Genomic DNA, 21,688 nt, shown 5'->3' on the forward strand with positions numbered 1-21,688 from the left:
TCCCAACCCATAACTGGCATGCCAAAGAAAGATTACAAATCTCTTCCAGACACTCTTCTCTTGCCCTGCATTTAGGTCAGGACATTTGGTAGTAATAGCAATGAGCCGCTGTTTGGAAACCACTGCATTTCGGCCCAGACGAATGTCAGAGGAGACCGTGTGACAGAGTGTGTGGAACCATGGTAAATTTCAATCATTATTTAGAATACTGAAGAAGACAAGTTCTATGTGGTCCCTATTCCACCCCCTCCCCCTTTCCTGAAGAAACAGAGAGCCAGAATCTGTGGAAGAGAGCAGGGGATTACAAAAGAGGTGCTTGATATTACTTGGTTTGAAATCAACAAATCCTCAGAGATTCCTAGCCCAAAAAGGCAAGTACTGAAAAGTACAAAAAATAGCTTTCAACATACATATTTGATTTGATTTGATTTGATTTGATTTGATTTGATTTGATTTGATTTGATTTGATTTGATGGTTTAGCATTTGTGCAATAGAAGAGTTTGGCACATAGGTAAGACAGACGTTTGCAATAGGTCTGAGAGAATTTGGAATTTCCCAGGAATGGGCTGAAATGGCTAAAAGCCCCTTTAAAATCTTCTATTCTGCAGAAAGAACCCTTTGTGAGTGTTTGAAAAAGGTAGAAAGAAGACGACAAATACTCTGGGGACTCTAACTGAAATGTAAAACATAAAAGCCAGGGTGTGAGAAATGCTTGGAGGACTATCTCTGTGTTCTATAGGAAGACTGCAGGAAAGCAAAGGCGTAGAAGAGGAAGGATAGACCTTGTCATCCAGACCATGAAATTATCACACTTGGCTTTGTGCCGTGTTCCTGTCTCGGCAGGATGAACTGAAATTCAGCATGGGACCAGAAAATGAAACTGCAGTTACTGAGTTCATCCTCGAGGGTTTCTCGGGGCTTGATCAAAGACTACAGCTATTTCTCTCTCTGGTCCTTCTGCTCATATACCTGACAACAGTGATGGGGAACACAACCATCATTTTCCTCGTGTGTGTGGATCACCGCCTGCAAACCCCCATGTACTTTTTCATCAGCAACCTGTCCTTCCTGGAAATCTGGTTTACGTCCTCCACGAGCATCAAATTGTTTGTGATCCTGGGTTCTGGTAGGAGAACAATCTCACTAAGCAGCTGCTTTGCCCAGTCCTATTTCTATTTTGCCCTGGGCTGTACAGAGTTTGTTCTACTTGTTGTCATGTCCTTTGACCGCTATGTTGCCATCTGCCAGCCTTTGCGTTACACTGCCATCATGAAGCCTCAGCTCTGCGTCCACCTGGTTCTTGCTGCTTGGGTCATGGGCATCACACTCTTGACTTACCGTCCGGTCCTCCTCTACAAGCTGACTTTCTGTGGCTCAAACAAGATCCATCATTTTTTTTGTGACAACTCCCCCTTATTCAAATTGTCCTGCTCTGACACCAGCCTGATTTGGAAAATAGACTCGGTTTTATTTTCGTTTGTCATTCTCGGTTCCTTATGTTTAACTCTGACATTTTACATAGGCATCCTTCCCTGTATTCTACACCTCCCAGCAGCCTCCGGCAGGAAGAAGGCCTTTGCTACATGTTCTTCTCATCTCACCACCTTGGCCATTGTATACGGGAGCTGCATTGCTCTCTATGTGCATCCTTCAGGAGATGTTTCCTTGGAGGCAAACAGAATGGTAGCTTTGCTGAACACTGTCCTGTACCCATTCTTAAATCCATTCATCTACAGTCTTAGAAACAAGGCTGTGATACTGGCCCTGAATGAAGCCATTGCCCGTGCAACACGATAGCTTTTCCCTCAATCACGATGCCTTTCGGGACAGCAACTCCAATGATCTGCTCTCCTATGTTAAATAATACCAATGAATATGCATATAACCTCCAAACGCAGATGTCTCAGGAGATTTATGTTCTCATTGGATTGTTTTAGGTTGAGTGATAAGAAGCTCATCTGCAACGGAAGAAGGCACAAGCAATGTCAGGGGTGTAACTCACTTAATGTCCTGCTCCCCAACCCACCACAGCAGAGCCACCAGCTCATCAAGAGCCCATCTCCAGAAATCGAAAAGAGCACAGAGGCACAGTGGCAGATGGAAACCCCAATTACAGACTCCTGAGGAAGGAACATCTCATCTCAGCTCCTTCCAGGGCTGCCCTGGAACAGCCATCAGCCCCAGGTGTGAAACCCATCAAGAAGAGTCACAGAGAGCAGCTCTCTGGATCACCATTTGGACTACGGGGATTGTTGCCTAGGGCTGTAGGACACATTATGGGTACGCTCCTTTTGATGCAGCCCAGGATGTGGTTGGCTTTCTGGGCCAGTAGTTCCCTGAGCTGCACTTTTGGCCTCCTTCAAAGTTGGGTCCAACACTTGATTGTCCTCTCACACGAGACCTCTACAAATCCAATGACCTTTCAAAAATTATATTCCACAGAAGTATAGATCTTCCCCTGTGACTTCATTGCCACTATTCTGCCTGTTAATAAAGTGGTTTGAATGTCTCTCATCTTTCAGACCTGTATCACCTGTTTATATACAATGACCATTTCTAAAGTCAGCTTTTCAGATGCAGACTGTCTCGACAAAGGCCTTTTCTATTGCACTCCACTTTTCTCCTGCCCTTCCTCTTTGGTCATTCAGATTCCTGTCACCTATCCAGCTGCTGCTTTGAGCTTCAGGGAGTTACAAGTTTGCCTGTCTTTCAGTTGTCTAATTATCTCCTTTAGCCAACTCTGTAACTACGTTTATATCTCTCCTTTTGTACCTGTCCATCTAAAGCATTTCTGATAAGATCATCCCTTGTAGCAAAGCAACCTCATTAGAAGCAGCTTGTCCTGAGCATCTGGTTGCAGAGGGTGTTTTATTGTTTATCAAACTTGATCATGCTTTACTTTTCTCTGCTTGCAAAGAGGAAAACTCCTCCTGCGCCTGGGTGCAGCCAGGTCTCTGAGGAGCGCAGGAGGGAGATGGTGCAATGGAGCTGTAACACCCAGCTGCAGACTTCAGTGGAGAAGTCTGAGGTAAGGAAAAGTGATGCAGATCCCAGTTGGCCAATGACAGGGATGGGGAGGAAGGGGAGGTGAGGAGCAAGGCTGTCCATACAGTCTCAGACCTCAGGGGACTGCTTTTCCTGGCTGCCTGGACCGCTTGAGGAGACCCTCTGCATCAATATCAACTGCTGACTGCTTCTATCGCCTCTTCTCTAACTGAACTGTTAATAAAAAAACCCTTTGAAATAAAAAAAAATAATATTTTCTATTAGGTTCTCTTTAAAATCTTCCTTCTAAATTACAGTATGAAACATCTCCAATTAGCTTTATTGAATACTTGAAGAATATTACAGGGAAAGAAATAGCTCGTTTGGCCTTTCTGTACTTTAACGAGCCCCATAGTGTATTTGGCCCTGACTCCATTAACCTCAGACACTGAGAGGAGACTGAACAAAGTGCTCCAGAAGTCCAAGTCAGAAGCAAAGTACCTTGAAGCCTTGATTGGCCCCACTGAGGGTCGTTACTGCCAAAGCCTCCCCATGGGCTCGTTAGAGGAGATAACTGGAGGCTGTGGCTGCAGGTAGGCAAAGGCACTGTGCAGGTGGCTGTAATGCTGAGGAACCCCTTGGTTTGGTTGATGCAGCAGAAAGGCCAAACCCTGACCCCCAGGCCCTGGGAAGGCAGGTCCTGCCCCTCACTGGTGGCTCAGGGCTCTTCCTGGGGGCAGTGGGGTGTGAGGGTGAGCAAGGCCGAGTGTAGGAAAACTGCACACCACCTCCCGGCTTCCCCGAGCAATGGGGAAGAAGAAACCAAGTCCAGAGCCTCACCATAAAGTTGTGCCTGTGTTATGGTTTGAGAAACCCCTCACAATTTATTGTCATTTAGACAATCACTCTGTCAGCTGATGACCCCTGCCCATCCAGGAAAGGGAATCAGACAAAAAACAAGCAAACACATGGGTGGAAATGTCAACAGATTTAATAGACAAAGATTGGATAATTTACATTACTAACACCAAAGAACCAATAGGGATCCAGATACCAATACAAAATATACAAAGACTACACTCAGCCAACGATATCAGTCGGAAGCTGTGCACTCCCAGCAGTGGACAGTAAATGTGGGACACGGTGAGCGCTACGGCTTCGGGAGGAGCGGAAGGTCTCAGGGATTTGTCACTGGGGCAAGAAGTTCTCAGGAGGGCGGCCATCAAGGGAGAGAATGAACTTTGCAGCAAACTTTCTAATCTATATTGAATGTGACGACGCTCATGGTATGAAATAACCGTGGTGGCAGCTTGGGTCAAGTGCTGAGGTCTCCCTCCTGAGGTCCCCACACCGGGCGACCTCGAAAACGCTGAGACTTCGAAACTCACACACCACAACTGGCTATAAAGTAAATATAGTCACAAATTCAGACACTAGAGTCCTCTAAAAGTGCAGTCTCACTCAAATTACTGTTATATTTGTCTTCTAATGTATATATACACACACACGCAAAAATATAATTCTCTAAAGTGATGAACTATTCCTTTAAGAGGTCTGTTGAATTTCTGTAGTTCAAAACGAGGAGTCCCATCTATCGTAATTGTCAGCAGAACTGCTACCCTGGACTTCCGGAGGGCAGACTTGGGGCTTTTCAGGAGCCTGGTTGACAAAGTCCCCTGGGAGGCAGTCCTCCAGGGCAAAGGAGCCCAGGAAGCCTGCATGGTTTTCAAGAAGGAAGTCTCAAAGGTGCAGGAGCAGGCTGTCCCCCTGTGCCGAAAGACAAGCCGTTTGGGAAAAAGACCGGCCTGGCTGAACGGGGAGCTAGGGTTGCAACCTAGTGAGAAAAAGAGGATTTATGGCCTTTGGAAGGGCAGGCCACTCATGAGGACTACAAAGAGGTAGTGAGGCTACGTAGGGAGAAAATTAGAAGGACCAAAGCCCAGCTAGAACTAAACCTGGCTTCTGTTGTCAAGGGCAACAAAAAAAGTTTCTATAAGTGTATTAGCAATAAAAAGAAGACTGAGGATAATCTCTATCCTCTAGTAGATGGGACCGGTAACATCGTGACCAAGGATGAGGAAATGTCTGAGGTACTTTATGCCATCTTTGCCTCAGTCTTCAGCAGTAGAACCAGTTGTTCTCTGAGTGCCCAGACCCTTGAGATGGAAGACAGGGATGGGGAGCAGAATGAAGCCCCTGTAATCCAAGGGGAAATGGTGAGGGACCTGCTTCAGCACCTGGAGGTACACAAATCTATGGGGCTGGATGGGATCCACCCAAGGGTACTGAGGGAGCTGGTGGAAGTGCTCACCACTTTGCATCATTTATGAGAAGTCCTGGCTAACCGGGGAGGTCCCAGCTGACTGGAGGTTGGCAAACGTGACACCCATCCACAAGAAGGGCAGGAAGGAGGATCCAGGGAACTACAGGCCGGTCAGTCTGACCTCGGTGCCTGGGAAGGTCATGGAACAGATCATCCTCAGGGCCATTACATGGCACATGCAGGAGAATAGGGTGATCAGGCCCAGTTAGCATGGGTTTGTGAAAGGCAGGTCATGCCTGACAAACCTCATCTCCTTCTATGACAAGGTGACCCGCCTAGTGGATGAGGGAAAAGCTGTGGATGTAATCTACCTGGATTTTTGCAAAGCTTTTGACACCGTTTCCCACAGCATTCTCCTGGAGAAACTGGCTGCTCATGGCCTGGACAGGTATACTCTTCGCTGGGTAAAAAATCATCTGGATGGCCGTGCCCAGAGAGTGGTGGTGAATGGAGTTCAATCCAGTTGGTGTCCAGTCACAAGTGGTGTCCCCCAGGGCTCGGTGCTGGGGCCGGTTCTCTTTAAGATCTTTATTAATGATCTGGATGAGGGGATCGAATGCACCCTCAGTAAGTTCGCAGATGACATTAAACTAGGTGGGCATTAAACTAGGTAGATCTCTCTGAATAGCCATGAAGAAAAACATGCCCCTGAGGAGGCTGCTGGTGTAAAGTGAGTGAGCGCCAGGGCCAAAAGGCAGCAGGCAGGAGGTGGAAGCAGGGGCAGCTGCCAAGGAGGAACTGGGAACGCTTGGCCCAGCATGGAGGGAGGGTGTCAAAGCCAAAGCTGCCATGGGCTGGAGCGTTGCCGTGCTGGGGAGCAAAAGCCCAATGAGCTGAAGCAGGCTTGGAGGGTCATGGGGAACGAGTCAGCCTCTGCCGGGAGGCCTGTGACAAGTGGGCACTGCAGAGGTTTGCATCTTGAATGCACGCCTCAGCCTAGGAGAGGGGGGTGCCTCCTGCAAGGGATGGTGCGGGGGCTGTGCCAGTCCATCCATATGGCTCTGGGTGGTGCCGACTCTACTTGAAGTCATTCGTCTAAGCCAAATGCATTGGCATTAATGCCAAAGTGGCTAGTTAATATCAAACATGTTATTCCCTTTGTCTCTCTGCTTTGACATCTTTTCACTTTGACTACACTCCCAAGATCTTTTTAATGAGCCACATCAGAACTGAAGACTAAAGGAAATTTATGCCCTGACTTGGTTCCTTCGGGTGTTTTATGTGGGAATGAGCCCTCTGGTGCCGAGTTCCTGAACTGCAGCTCCTGAAAGGCTGACCAAGCTTCTGGAGAAGCAGCAAACCTGGAGGTTTCTGAGGGTGTTGGCAGGCCCTGCTGACGTCCCTCACTGAAGAGACCATGGAGGGAATGAGCAGACAAAGCACCTGTCTCTGGGGACTGGTAAAGCAGGAAGTCGAAGGCACTTGGTACAGGAGGAAATTTAAATGTGAAGACCCCTGTGAAAACCCTTGATGTGCTTCACCAAGCAGAATGGTCAAGCCCAGAGCCCCATCCCCTGGGAAGGGGTATCCTTGGCCTCTTAAAATACTCTGGTCACTTCCTGGGGGCAATGCAATGTGGGAATGTGTAACACCAGGTGCAGATCAGCAGTAGCGCACGTCCCAGGCTCTGTGGAGGGCAGGTGAGGAGAAAAAATGCACTGGAGCTGTCAGAATCTGGTGTCCTCTCATGGCGCACAGTGGAAGAGACAGAAGCCATAGCTGAGCAGACAAGGCTCTCAGTTCTGTTTGGGTGTCAAAGCCCCACCAAGGCCCTTGGCCGTCCCCACCACAGCTGCACGCTGTGCCTGCTTCCTTCCTGCCAGCACTGTGGTTTTCTGAGGCTTTGGCAATGCCTGTGACTTCCCGACAATGCGTGTGGATTCTTCAGTCATGATGACCTTCCAAAATGTATCACAGCAGCCCTCTTGTGACATTGGGCTGATCTCCCAACATCTTTAGATTCATCCCATCTGGTCCAATGGACTACTAAGGGTTGACCTTAGCTAAGTATCCCCAGACTTGATCTCCATCCACTGCTGGGTTTTGCATGGGGATTTGCCTCTTAGGCACATGGAACTGGGAGGCCTTGCTGGTGAAGAAGGAGGAGAGAAGAGAACACAGGAAAACTTGGATCTACACATGCTCTTAGCGAATTCAGCAGTGGTCACACACGATGTTCAATTCTTCTTTCAAAGTTCCTGGAGTAGTAACAGCTCATCCTTATGCCCTTGAACTTCCGTGCAAGTGTCAGCTCTAGAGGACCTGTGGCTTTTCTAAAACCAACTGTATTTCTGAATTCTTCCTTTGTTTTAACACATGCCTCCTCATCTCGCATGCTTCATTTTCTCTATGGAGCTTCCCCATGAATTTTCTGTTTCCCCAAGCTCCTCTCCTGACAGCTGGGCTTGTTTTTTTCTGACTATTGGTATGACTACACTCTCATACTTGACACATGCTGTCCTTGCAGATGAGGTATACTGAGCTCTGCTGCCCTTCTGTGCTGCTCACATGGGCTCCCCGACTAAAAGTCACAAGACGAGGCCAAAGACTGCTCGTCTGAGGTCTAGCATCTACACTCTTCTATTCTCCTTCCCTCTGGGGGGACAGGCCCCACTATTTCATGGATATGATAGCCAAAGCTGACATTCTTTTGACGTTCATGGCCAGCTCTACCTTCTTTGAAATTAACAGATGCAGATGAGCATTACCATTTTTGGCCGATCTGGCAGCTGTGCTATAAAGACTGGGGTCCTCAGCTGTGTCTTGACCAATATTCTCGAGAAGCCTCCAGGACAGTTTGCATGCAGTTGTGGTCCCCTTCCAGTGAATGCCAGGGCAATTAAAGTTGACAGGGTGATGTAAATAGGTTTGTTGTCTCCCACCACAATGTAACCCTTACCAGTCTCTTTTCTGACCCTTACTGGTTCACCCAGTTTATTTATCACCTAGAGGAGCTCCACAAATCTAAGCAGGTCCTTCACCCTGAGTGCAAGCCTCTCTCAAAATTTCTGGCCTCCTGATCATCCTGCACCCACCCATCACAGCACCCCAGTCATGGGAGATGTCCCAACACCCCTCAGCTCTTCTTCCCTCCAAGTGGAATGAAGAGATGGCACACACAGCTCCAGCCCCTCCTCTCTGTGCCCAGGCTGAAGGCCCTGGGGCATGGCTGGGCTGCGGCACCTGAGCTGTGGCACACTTGGGCTGAGAGCAGACTCACAAGACCTGCTTCCAAGGCCCCAAGACCTCAGTTGCGCAAAGGTTTTGCTTCAGAGCAGAGACATGCTGGAGTGGATGGCAAAGGGCAGTGTGAAGAGGAACTGAGGTGCACACAAAGGGAGCAAACTCTGTGGTGGAGATGAAGCTGGTGTGAGGAAGAACAAGATGGTGTTGAAAATGTCCTTGGTGTGAACATGCTGTGATTCAGGACCACTGTGAAAATCATTGGCCTGATCCATGATTCTATCATCAAGGGGATGGCTAAACAATTCAGGAGAGAAGAACCAGCATAGTTTGAGAGTGAAGGAGCATGAGAGGAGACCCTGGTGTGATGTGCTTGCTGGTCAGGCGCTGCCCAGTTTCTCTGGAGAGAGAAAGGGACAGAGCTTGTGCCAGTGCAGGGGTGGGACTCAGTCAGTGGCCCAAAGGCACCCACTCTGTCTGAGATGCTCTGGGTGATGGCTGTCACACAGCCAGGCTGGATGGGGATGGGGTTCCTGTACAGGACCTCGGCTGTCCCTGTCAGGCACATGCAGTTGTGCTGGAGAGCCCTGGCACCTCCCCTACCACTACAGCCCTGAATTTGTAAACTAAATTGAGGTTCAGCTGCCCTGAATTAGGTCAGGCAATGAAGGGATGCACGTGAGACACCTGCCATTCTACTCCAGGGACATGTGGAAAAGACAACTGATGGAGAAGAGAGAGACTTAACTCTGCCCGTGCCGCACGACTCCATTTGGTCAGCTGAATCCCTCTATGGGCTGCCCTGGGCAGAAGGAAGAGTTACAGGGGCACTTGTCCTCCACGTGGACACCTTCTGTCATTGAAGTTGGCCAAAGGGATTTCCCTCCAGCCTCCACCAAGATGCCCCCAGGTGCTGCCCTGTCTCTCTGAACTGCTCCAATAGAGCTTGCAGTTCCCAACATGCCTCTTGGTCACCTCTGGCACCACAGATGTCCCCAGGTGTCTGTGTCCGAACATCTTCCTCCTGCCCTCCCTCTCCACTCATTCACAAGTGAGCTGAGACCAGGAGCTCTCATGCAGGAGCTGCTCTTGTGCCCATGTGAAGTGAGGCCAGAGGAATGCCACCTGCTGGGGGTTTGTGGTGGGCATGGGATGGAGCTCTTGTAGCCCCAGGGACTACAAACCCAGGCTGAGAAGCCTCCATTGACTCAGCTGAATCCCTTCCCTCCAAAGAAGAAAAGGACATTGCTCCCTGGCATTATCCTGCTGTCATGTCTAATACTAAACCAAAACAGTTACTCTTAGACTTAAATTTGCAACAGCTAGAAATAAGTCTCTCTCCACAACTAAGGGTGGGAATACGAGGGACTCCTTCAGGCTGTTTTCCAGCGGGTTCCCCTGGAGCCCCAGGGACACCTCCAGGGAGCCCAGAGGGGACAGAGAGAGTGCCACCGTGGGCTGGTCCTCTGCTGCTGAGCTGGGCCAGGCTGCTGGGCCGGAGGGAGCTCCTGGCAAGCGGGCAGCACTGCAGAGAGACAGCTCTGCCCAGGAGCAGGGCTGGGGGCACTGCCTGCAGGCAGCGAGAGGAGACCTGCGAGGCAGAGAGACTTAAAGGCAGTTGGGAGTGGGGGGTGCTGAGAGCTCACTGGGGCAGAAATCTTCACCGCCCTCTGCGTGGTAAGTCTCGGGGTGCCGGGCAATGCAGCTCCAGTCCCTGGAGGGATCTCCTCAAGCTGGTCCATCTGAGAGCTGCTGGGCTCTGTCAGGAGGACTCTCTTAGTTTCTTTGCTATAGAGGAGGAGGATGTGCTCCAGAGCAGGGCTTCCCTGCTGCCCGGTGAGAGGGAGGGGGCCCGAGGGCTGCCTTCTGCTGGGGATGGTTGTGGAGGTGTGCATAGGGGTGTGCAGGCAGGGGTGGGCAGGGCTCTCCTTGCCATCAGGGTCCCTGCACCCCGGGGGCTGTGTGCTGGGGCAGGGACTCTGCCAGGGTCAGCTCTGCGCCTGCCCGGGGAGCTCCCACGGAGCTTCTGTGGGGAGAAGCAGTGGGTGGAAGGAGTGACTGCCAGCAAGGCAGATGCCTTCTGTTGCTGAGATGGACCTGTGTGGGTCAGGGCTGCTCCAGATCCACATCACCCCCAGGATATTTGCAGAAGGCCCGTTTTGAAGAAGGACATCGAGGTACCTTTCCCCTGAAAGGGAACAAGTCTGTGCTGTGGGATTTCTCCTCTCAGCTGCTGGGTGGGCAGTGGGAGGTGGGAATGGATTTCTCCTTTGTGGAGAAGGCACAGAGACCCCCGTTCTCGTTAGCTCTTCCCTGAAGCCCTCCTGAGCCCCCGCACACCCAGAGATGCCCCCGGGCAGCGCTGTGCTGCCAGGAGGGGTCTGCAGGGCAGAGCTGAGCACACAGCGGGTGGGATGGGCTCTGGGGCACTGGCAGGGAGGAGACCCGGGGGGCAGAGAAGCAGCTCCAGGCAGGGGCAGCTCCTGGCAGCCCAGACACAGGCAGGGACAGAGAGGGAGCTGCTGCCAGAAGTGCCCAGGCAGGGGGGATCCTGGCACCTCCGGCCACCCCCTGACCTTCAGACAACTTCTCGGCAGGAAGCCTCTGCTCTCCTCTCACACCCGCCCCACAGCCAGTGGGTCCAGAGCCCGAGATGCCTTCTCGGCAGCTGCACCTGCAGTCAAGGAGATGTGTGATTGTCCTACAAGTGATGCACAACATAAAAGCAAGTGCCCTGCAGTGTCTCTGTCTGGAGACACTGTCACTGAGGAGAAGGCTTCACTGCACGCCTGCCTGACTCCCTCTCCTCGCTTCCTTTTTTCAGAGCACAGACGCTTTTCTCCTCGTTTCCCCACCCCTCTGTTGAACCCTGCATCTCAGGAGTTGGGAGGAGGTGTGGGTCAGCTTCTCTTCTGCCTCTGACTCTGCCTCTGACTCGTGCCCCAGAGGTGCCCTCATGGAAAGTTGGTGTCGAAGCAGTATTTTACCTGATAAGAGAGAGTATCACTGAGTTTGTGGGGTTGGGAATGAGCTGGGTCATTCCTCATTCAGCTGTGGGAGGGGGATTTCTGTGAGGAGTGGCATGGGGATTTCCTCAGAGAAGTCTCTCCCAGTTTGTCACTGCCTTTTCCTCCTTGGACAGGTCCCCCTGCCCAGAGGCAGCAAATGTCCAACAGCAGCTCCATCACCCACTTCCTCCTCCTGGCATTGGCAGACACACGGGAGCTGCAGCTCTTGACCTTCTGGCTCTTCCTGGGCATCTACCTGGCTGCCCTCCTGGGAAACGGCCTCATCATCACTGCCATCGCCTGCGACCACCGCCTCCATACCCCCATGTACTTCTTCCTCCTCAACCTCTCTGTTCTTGACCTGGGCTCCATCTCTACCACTCTACCCAAAGCCATGGCAAACTCCCTCTGGAACACCAGGGCCATCTCCTATGCAGGATGTGCTGTCCAGCTCTTTTTCTTTCTCTTTTTTATTTCAGCTGAGTATTTTCTCCTCACCATCATGGCCTATGACCGCTATGTTGCCATCTGCCATCCCCTGCACTACGGGACCCTCCTGGGCAGCACAGCTTGTGTCCGCATGGCAGCAGCTGCCTGGGCCAGTGGGTTTCTCAATTCTCTCCTGCACACGGCCAATACATTTTCACTGCCCCTCTGCCAGGGCAATGCCATGGACCAGTTTTTCTGTGAAGTCCCCCACATCCTCAAGCTCTCCTGCTCACACTCCTACCTCAGGGAAGTTGGGGTTCTTGTGCTTGGTGTCTGTTTAGCATTTGTGTGTTTTGTTTTCATTGTGGTGTCCTACGTACAGATCCTGAGGGCGGTGCTGAGGATCCCCTCACAGCAGGGACGGCACAAAGCCTTTTCCACGTGTGTCCCTCACCTGGCCGTGGTCTCCCTCTTTCTCAGCACTGCCATGTTTGCCCACCTGAAGCCCCCCTCCATCTCTTCCCCATCTCTGGACCTGGTGGTGGCAGTGTTGTACTCGGTGGTGCCTCCAGCAATGAACCCCTTCATCTACAGCATGAGGAACCAGGAGCTCAAGGATGCCCTGTGGAAACAGGCCCAATGGGCGCTGTTTCACCGACAATAACCCACCGACAATAACCCACCGCCCAGAGTTTATCTTAGACCACGAGCCTGAATTTTTCTCTTGTCATAATCCTGCTTATTGATATTTTTCTGGGTTTATACTACTTTTTTTGAGGCTTGATCCTACTGGGTCTGACCCTTGCACAACACTGAGTCAGATGTAGCTGGTCAGATAACAGCTCTTTAATGAAATGGGATGTCCCAGGCAGAATAGGGAGAAAAGGGAGAAACAGAAAAAAAAGACATGGGCTGAGATAAATATTGTTTAAAAGAATGGTAACAGAAAAGATATTATTACTACTACTACTAATAATAATAATAATAAACAAAATAAAGTGATGCAACACAAATTGCTGTCACTTCCCTATGATTAACTCCCCAGCCTGTCCGGAGACGTGATCACCGATCCCTGCCCCCCTGCTAATCCCATTTATATACTGAGCATGACGTCTATGGGATGGAATATTCCTTTGGCCAGCTTGTCTTGTCTGTGGCCCCTCACCTTCAACAGGAAGTTGAAAAAGTCCATGACAATATAAGCATCACTCAGCAACAACTAAAACAATATGAGTTAGCAATGTTATTCTCATAGTCAATCCAAAACACAACAGCTACCAGGAAGAATATGAACTCTATCCCAGGCAAAACCAGGACAGCATCCGCCCCTTATTCTATACCATCTACCTCATGCCCAGGTCTTACACTTTTCCTTAAATCACCACCATTTTCCTGTCTTTGATATATGTGTATATGCACACAGATATCATTCCCTTAGTCCATGGCCCATCCCACTGAAATGTCCCTTGAGTTCATTTAGTCCATGACTTTGGGCTCCATCTGTTGTAACTGTCTTTCCCGGCAGGAGACGTGGTGTGTGGTGTTGACTTGTTGCGTGCTGCATCTGGAGCTTGCAGCTGGTGTAGCCGGCATGGCCCATGCCCATCATCTGTGGGTTGAAGATGTCGATCTCAAGACAATTCCCGGGTGCCAGTTGCTGCAGCCACTTCTGGTTCCATCACTTCTGCGCTTTGCTCAGTTTCATCAAAGTTCATTCTTCATTAATTTAGGTCACTTTCACTGCAATGCCATAGATAGAGCATATAGCAACCGTATCAGTGATGACATATAGTGGTAATTTAGCAATAAATATCATATCATTTGATTCATTGGCCATTCTCACCAAAATCAAATCCCCTTGAGGAACACATCGATCATCCCCATCCTCCTGCATCACCCACCAAGTGCACTCAGGGCCTTAAAATAAAGGAATCCCACAGATAGTTTGTCCTTTGCTTGTGTCAGGAATAACCCAGACTCTCTTCCCAAACATATTCAGATCCTCAAATGTTCCCTAACCAGGTGGCCTTTGCCAAATGTGTATCCCGACTTTTGAAGATCCTACCACCCATGACTCTCAGTGTAGTTTATAGCAGTCCGTTGTATTGTTTCATTTTCCCAGAGGCTCGTGCATGGTAGGGGATGTGATACACCCGCCCAATGCCATGCTCTTTGGCCCAGGTGTCTATGAGGCTGTTTGGAAATGAGTCCCACTGTCTGACTCAATTCTCTCTGGGGTGCCATGTCGCCATCAGACTTGCTTTTCAAGGCCCAGGATAGTTGTTCAGGGCAGTGGCATGGGGCAGAGGGTGTGTTTCCAGCCGTCCGGTGCTTGCTTCCACCGTTGTGAGCACGTGGCGCTTGCCTTGGCGGGTTTGAGGGAGTGTGATAGAACCAATCTGCCAGGCCTCCACATATTGATATTTCAGCCAACGTCCTCCATATCAAAGAAGCTTTAACAGCTTGGCTTGCTTAATTGCAGCACATGTTTCACATTCGTGGATAACCTGTGCAATAGTGAACGTGGCCAAGTCCACCCCCTGGTCACAAGCCCGTCTATATGTCACATCTCTTCCTTGATGGCTTGATGCGTCATGGGCCCACCAAGCTATGAATAGTTCACCCTTACGTTGCCAGTCCTTGTCCACCTGAGCCACTTCAACCTTAGCAGCCTGATCCACCTGCTGGTTGTTTTGATGTTCCTCAGTGGCATGACCCTTGGGTAGTGGTCATCTACATGATGTGCTTTCACAACCAGATTCTCTATCCGGGCAGCAATGTCTTGCCACAGTTCAACAGCCCAGATGGGTCTATCTCTGCACTGCCAGGTGCTCTGCTCCCACTGCTGTAACCACACCCACAGAGCATTTGCCACCACCCATGAATCAACATGGAGGTAAAGCACCAGCTGCACGGGACTCACAGTCGGTCCCGGGTCACCCCTGCGCCTGTGATTTCACTTTGGGGCACATTCCAGAGCCACCAGACAGGCAGGGGTTGGGAGACGATATTGGAGGGAGGGCACGGACAAAGCGCTGTAGCACCTCCAGGAGAAGCACTTTCCACTGCCACAGGCTGTGACGTGGGCGATAGCTTGGCTCCCAGCGACACTCATCCTCACCCAGGGAGAGGAAGATGAGTGCTGTGCTTTGCACCGCCTTCAGTGAGCTTTGCCTGGAGGAGAGACTCTGCGATGTGGTTATCAGCGTGGATGGCATTGAGTTCAGTGCTCACAAGAACATCCTCTGTAGCTGCAGTCAATACTTCAGGTCAGTGCTTGGAGCAAGAGGGGATGGGGACACACAGCATTTCCCAGGCTGTGTCACGCTGCCTTAGTGACTCTCCAGCGCTTCCCTCGGCACTGAACCTCTTTTCCAGCACTTCCCCACAGTACTGGTGCCTCCTTGGACACTGGAATTCATCCCCAACCCAAGATCTCACAACAGCGCTGGAAGCGGTGTCTGACAAACCCCCCGATGCGGTGCAGGGCTGGAGCATGGCCAGCCGGGCTTGTCTGCCGTGGGGCGGGAGGTGTTCCTTCCCCACACAGCGCCATTCTCTGGTGGTCTTGTTGAAGCAAGGAGGGCACTGGCCCTGTGGCTCTCTGTTCACAGCTGGAGGTGGTGACTCCTTGTTAAAACAACCGGCTCGTAACACATGAATTAATAAACCCCACGGCCTCCCAGCATGGCTACTGCTCATGACCAAATTGGTGCCCCAGGAAGGAGGCACAGGGGATAACGGGGTCCGGGTTTAATGCAGAAAGATGCTTTTCCCCCAGCACTACTTTGCTTTGAAAAAAGCCCTGAAAAGGGCTTTGTTTTCCACCCACTGGAGCAATGCCGGGAACGTTGTCTATAAAATCCCCGGCACTTCACCTGAAATGATGCGGCTCATTACCAAGTACGCCTACACCGGCACAGTACCGGTCACGGCCGACAACGTTGAACGTTTGCTGATAGCGGCCGACCAGTTCAACGTCATGGGCATCGTCAGACTGCGCTGCGAGTTCTTAAAGTCCCAGCTGTGCTTGGAGAACTGCGTCGGCATCTGGAGATTCACCGAGTATTACTACTGCCTTTATTATTGACTTTATTATTGACCTGCGAGGAGAAGCCCATGCTTTCATCCTCCATCACTTGGAAAAGGTGATCAGGGTGTCGAGAGAGTTTCTGGAGCTCTCCGTCAATGACCTCCTGTGCGTCCTGCAGAAGGAGCAGCTCCGTGGGAAAGAAGAGGCCATGTTCAAGGCTGTTCTGCAATGGATGGCTCACGACCTGCAGAACAGGAGGCAGCAGGTTGCAGTCTTGCTGGGCAAGGAAGAGTGGAAGGGGGGACAGAGGGCATTTATTTAAAACAAGGAAAGTCTAGGTTATTCTTACCTTAGAAAAAATAAACTCAGCATTTTTGACAGTAAGGACTTTGCTTGAAACTTTTGAAATCCTGCCTTCACAAGGGTATAAATTTGAAGTTCATATTCACTGAACATACACACCACTCACCCAAATCCCATTGCTTGTTAGCACGTGCATGGTTTCCGAAGGCACACACACTGACACTGACACTATGGAAATGATCAGGTATCTGTTGTCTATGAGTGCCCAGGCCACAGTTGTGTGAGGCATTGCACAAGCATCAGAAATCCTTGCCCAAAAGAGTTTGCAAACCACCCGTTCCTTTCGACTGGGCTCGAAATGGGGACCATCTTGCGTAGGGGAGGATGGCACATCTCTCTCATGTTCTTGAGGCAGTCCTATTCGAGTCATGGTTTCAGTCAGAGTCCTTCCTGAACGATCATTGCCTGGGAGGACAGCACCATAAAGGCAGTCAAGTGCCTTCTGGGCCACCTCTGGGGACAATTCTCGACCTTCGAGGATAACATCATGAAAACTTTCCAACTGCCCATGCTGTCCCAGGAGAGAGACTGGGACACAAAGTATGGAATTACACGAGTGATTCTCTGTTCACGAGCACGAGTGGTCCCAGTCAAATTGGGACACCCCAAATGCAGTTTCACACATGGTTCTTATACCTTTAGAGCATTCAGGTACAACACAATTTGAGTGATCGCTACTTAACACGCACACGCAGGCTGCTGTTTGGCAAAGCAACTCTCATGCTGTGGCATCATCATCCACCTGCTGCTCTCCTAATGGAGACGTCCCTGGAGTCGGTCTTGCTGCAGTTCCTTATCTCTGATGCCAGATCAGGGGAGGGTTTCACAGGGGTGTCAGAGAGGCTGGGAGGCTGGCGTCATCCGCGCAGTGCTGGAGTATCCTTTCTTCTTCAGGCTGGGGCCTGTCTTCTCCTCCCGACAATGAGCTGGGTCCTGTAGTCATGCTGACTGAACCATGGCTATGTAGTACGCAATAGAAACGCTGTATATCTTAAGAAAGTTCATACAGTTTCGTACTCTAAAGAGTAATTGTTACAATAGTTCGGGAATGAGATTTTCCTAACAGTCCCTCCTTTTCCTTTCACCGTCAGGGTCACACTATACTCTTCATTATTAAAGTCGTAACTCAAGTTCATAAGGTAATACTACACTGTAAACACACCCATCTAATTAGAAAGCAAAACAAGAGAGTGAATACAACCACCCAAATCCTTTCAGTTCACAGTCCTGTTCCTAAGTCTGGGAGCCAAGAGGTTAGCCACCCAAAGAGATTTAGGGGAGATCCCTTCCCTATTTCGTGTAATATTTTTAAATGAGTCTTTCTCTTGTTTCTCTCAGTTTTGTTTTTCTGGTCTTGACTGACATAAAAACCCCAGCAGCTCTTATTCAAGAACGCACCTACTGTGTCCTGTATTTCTAAAGGGTGCTCTAGAGCTAAGCCATTCTATATTACCATTTTTGATAAAAATTTGATTTCTTCCTCTAAGGCTGTCATACTGCCTGCCCTCATTAATGGCTTTTTCTAATTCTCTTGACACATTCGCAGTAGCCCTTTCTAGTTTTGCAGACTCACTGTGGGATAAAATCTGATACAGACAGGTGGAACTCAGTCCCACATTATCAAAGATATTTGTGAAAGGCAGGTCCTGCTTGACTAACCTGATCTCCTTCTACAACGTGGTCACGTGCTCAGTAGATGAGGGAAAAACTGTGGATGTTGTCTATCTGGACTTTAGTAAAGCCTTTGACACTGTTTCCCACAGCATTCTCCTGGAGAAACTGGCTGCTCATGGCTCGGATGGGCACACGCTTTGCTGGGTAAAAAACTGTCTGGAAGGCCGTGGCCAGAGAGTGGTGGTAAACGGAGTTAATTGCAGTTGGCGGGCGGTCAGGAGTGGTGTCCCCCAGGGCTCAGTGCTGGGGCCAGTCCTGTTTAACGTCTTTATCAATGATCGGGATGAGGGGATGGAGTGTACCCTCAGTCAGTTTGCGGATGACACCAAGCTGGGTGGGAGTGTTGATCTGCCTGAGGGTAGGGAGGCTCTGCAGAGGGATTCGGACAGACTGGACCCATGGGCCAAGGCAGACTGTAGGAGTTTCAATGAGGCCAAGTGCTGCGTCTCACACTTTGGCCACAACAACCCCCGCCAATGCTACAGGCTTGGGGAGGAGTGTCTGGAAAGCTGCTCACAGAGAGGGACCTCTGTTGTTGGTTGATAGCAGCTGAACATGAGCCAGCAGTGTGCCCAAGTGGCCAAGAAGCCCACCGGCATCGTGGCCTGTATCAGGACTAGTGTAGCCAGTAGGACCAGGGAGGTGATTTGCCCCCTGTACTGGGCACTGGGGAGGCCATATCTTGAGTACTGTGTTCACTTTCGGCCCCCTCACCACAAAAAGGACATTGAGGCGCTGGAGCGTGTCCAGAGAAGGTCAACGAAACGGGTGAGGGGTCTGGAGCATATGTCTTATGAGGAGCGGCTGAGGGAACTGCGGTGGTTTAGCCTGGAGAAAAAGAGGCTGATTGGAGACCTTATCGCTCTCTAAACATATCTGAAAGGAGGTTGCAGAGAGGTGGGTGTCGACGTGTTCTGTCAGGTAACGGGTGTTAGAACAAGAAGAAATGGTTCAAGTTGCGCCAAGGGAAGTTTTGACTGGGTATTAGGAAGAATTTCTTTACTGAAAGGGTCATCAGGCATTGGAATGCATTACCCAGGGCAGTGGTGGAGTCCCCATCCCTGCAGGTGTTTAAGGGTCATGTAGTTATTGTGCTGAGGGACATAGTTTAGTGATGGGCTTGTCAGTGTTAGGGTAATGATTGGACTATGTGATCTTACAGGTCTTCTCCAATCTAGGAAATTCTGTGGTACTGTGATTCTGTGATGATGGCCCTGGGACAACTTCCCCGGCGTGTCCATTGACCACAGGCACAGCCCAGACCCTGCTCTGCTGGTCCCTCATGTCCATTGTAGGAGCCCGGCTGTGCCAGGACACTGCTGTGTGCCCCCACCCTGCACATTCCCCCACTTCAGCTCTTCCCTGAGGTTTTTCCTCTCTGGGGCACTTGCCAGCCCCGCCAGCCCACACCCTCCCTGAATCTGGACACCTCCTGCCCTCTGCCAGCACAGACCAGCAGAGCAGCCCCATTGGGACTGGTCCCACAGCAGGACACAGAGGCCAGTGAGAATTTCCACCCATCCGGCATGATGAGGAGATCTCTGCCCCAGGCAGCTTGCAGCCCCACCTGCCAAACGTCCTTCCCAGGATGGCATGAGAGAATTGGCCCAGGGCACCCTCAGGAAGGTCCTTTGGCCCCACGGACAGGGCAGCCTGCCCCGAGCTGTCCCACCAGAGCAAAGGGTTCCGCTTTCCATGGCTGCCCTGCACACACACGGTGCCCTGCTCTTCTCCCACCACAGCCCATCTCCCCTCAGAGCCTTTTCCCGAGAGAGCTCATCCGTGCTGGCCTGGCCAGCCGTTCCTGCACCCCTCCCCAGGTGTCCCACAGCCCCCGAGCTGGTGGTGCGGCTCTGCAGAGCTGGGGGCTGTGGTGCCCAGGGCCATGCTGGTCAGGCTGGGAGGCAGACCCAGGTCGGGTGGCTCCTGCCCCCTTCACCTCAGCACACAGACGTGGCCCCTGCAGCTCCAGAGAAGTTCTTGGAGAAAGGATGTCAGACAAACAAGTCAGTGCAGGGTCCTTCATTTTTTTAAAAACAAAGAGAGAAGAGCTTCTTATCTACGCGAAGTCTGTGGCTCCCACAACACAGACGGATCCTGACATAGCAATAGGATAAAGGATGATTCTTCACTTTTATTGACAGCATTAACAAAACCCAGAAAAGCTAAAAAACAAATAAATGAAAGGAAAAAAAGTACTAAAGACAATCTGGGCCTGTAATGAGTTACATCATGTGCGATATGTTAGAAGATGGGCAGTTCAGTGCTGCTTCTGACAAGATACCAGTCATCAGTTTCCACAGGGCATCCTTGAGTTCCTGGTTCCTCATGCTGTAAATGAGAGGGTTCACTGCTGGAGTCACCACTGAGTACAGAAATGACACCAACAGGTCCAGAGATGGAGAGGAAATGGAGGGGGGCTTCAGGTAGGCAAACATGGCAGTGATGATAAACAGGGAGATCACAACCAGGTGAGGGATGCCCGTGGAAAAGGCTTTGTGCCGTCCCTGCTCCGAGGGGATCCTCAACACAGCCCTCAAGATCTGCACATAGGAAAAGAGAATGAAAGCAAAAGCCCCGAATGCTAGTAAGACACTAAGCACCAGAAGCCCAACTTCCCTGAGGTAGTCTGAATGTGAGCAGGAGAGCTTGAGGATGTGGGGGATTTCACAGAAGAACTGGTGCAGGGCATTGCCCTGGCAGAGGGGGAGTGAAAATGTATTGGCCGTGTGCAGGAGAGAATTGACGAACCCACTGCCCCAGGCAGCTGCTGCCATGAGGACACAAGCTCTGCTGCCCAGGAGGGTCCCGTAGTGCAGGGGATGGCAGATGGCAACGTAACGGTCATAGGCCATGATGGTGAGAAGAGAAAACTCTGCTGAAATGAAAAAGACAAACAGCAAGGCCCGTGTAGCACGTCCTGCCTAAGAGATGACCCTGGTGTCCCAGAGGGAATTGGCCATGATTTTGGGGAGAGTGGTGGAGAAGGAGCCCAGGTCAAGAACAGAGAGGTTGAGGAGGGAGAAGTACATGGGGGTACCAAGAAGACCGAGTGGATAAGGCCCTCTATAGACAGATTGGAGTAGGCTCACATTCACAAGCCCTGGTCCTCAGAGGGAACTTCAGCCACCCTGATAGCTCCCCAGCCCCTGCCCAGCTCTGCCCACCTCACAGCCCTCTCCCCAGGACAGCCAAGCCCAGCAGCCCAGTCTGGACTGGCCCCACAGCACTGCCCGCCGCGGGCTGATGCAGAGCTCTGGGCACTCACCGCACAGCCCCAGATCCTCCCAAGGGCGCAGCAGCTCCTGGGGGGCAGACAAGGAGGTCAGCCTGCCCATCAGCCCCAGGGCTCGTGCTGGCACTGAGGGAATGAGAAAAAAGAGGCTGGTCACTCTCTGCCTCTCTGGAATTCATATTGTGCCTCATCCCCAGCCCTGACTGAATTTGCCCCCTTCTCTCCCCAGTCAGCCCCACGCCCCAGGACAGCACAGCAGACCTGGCCCTGGGGTTCTCTCAGGCACCTCCTGCATCTCCCCACTCTCCCCTCCCTGTGCCTGATGAGGCCCTGCTGACTCCCTCGGCACTGCAGCGTCCTTGTGCGTGGACACATTGATTCAGTGCTTTATATTGGTGGACTTTACCTTTGAGGGTGTTTCACCTTTGGAGTCTCCATCCGTTCCAGCCCAATG

General features: G+C 51.1%; 3 protein-coding genes across 3 annotated transcripts in view; 2 read left to right on the forward strand and 1 right to left on the reverse strand.

The window, feature by feature from the left end:
* The window catches only part of LOC309685665 (olfactory receptor 14A16-like), a gene marked incomplete at both ends in the record, with an annotated part of 39,629 nt that overhangs the window by 16,475 nt on the left and 1,466 nt on the right, over positions 1-21,688 (reverse strand). The window lies entirely within an intron of this gene.
* On the forward strand, positions 863-1,798 carry LOC309685679 (olfactory receptor 6E1-like; the record flags this gene model as incomplete). Its single annotated transcript, XM_082501408.1, has 1 exon — positions 863-1,798. One exon carries the CDS (start codon positions 863-865, stop codon positions 1,796-1,798), a length of 936 nt encoding a protein of 311 aa, XP_082357534.1.
* Positions 11,658-12,593, forward strand: LOC309685660 (olfactory receptor 14A16-like; the record flags this gene model as incomplete). The annotated part of the gene is made up of 1 exon (XM_082501393.1): positions 11,658-12,593. The coding sequence occupies one exon, from the start codon at positions 11,658-11,660 to the stop codon at positions 12,591-12,593; it is 936 nt and encodes a 311-aa protein (XP_082357519.1).

The sequence above is a fragment of the Vanellus vanellus genome, assembly GCF_965231255.1.
Source record: "Vanellus vanellus genome assembly, contig: HAP1_SCAFFOLD_185, whole genome shotgun sequence".
NCBI classification, from domain to species: domain Eukaryota; kingdom Metazoa; phylum Chordata; class Aves; order Charadriiformes; family Charadriidae; genus Vanellus; species Vanellus vanellus.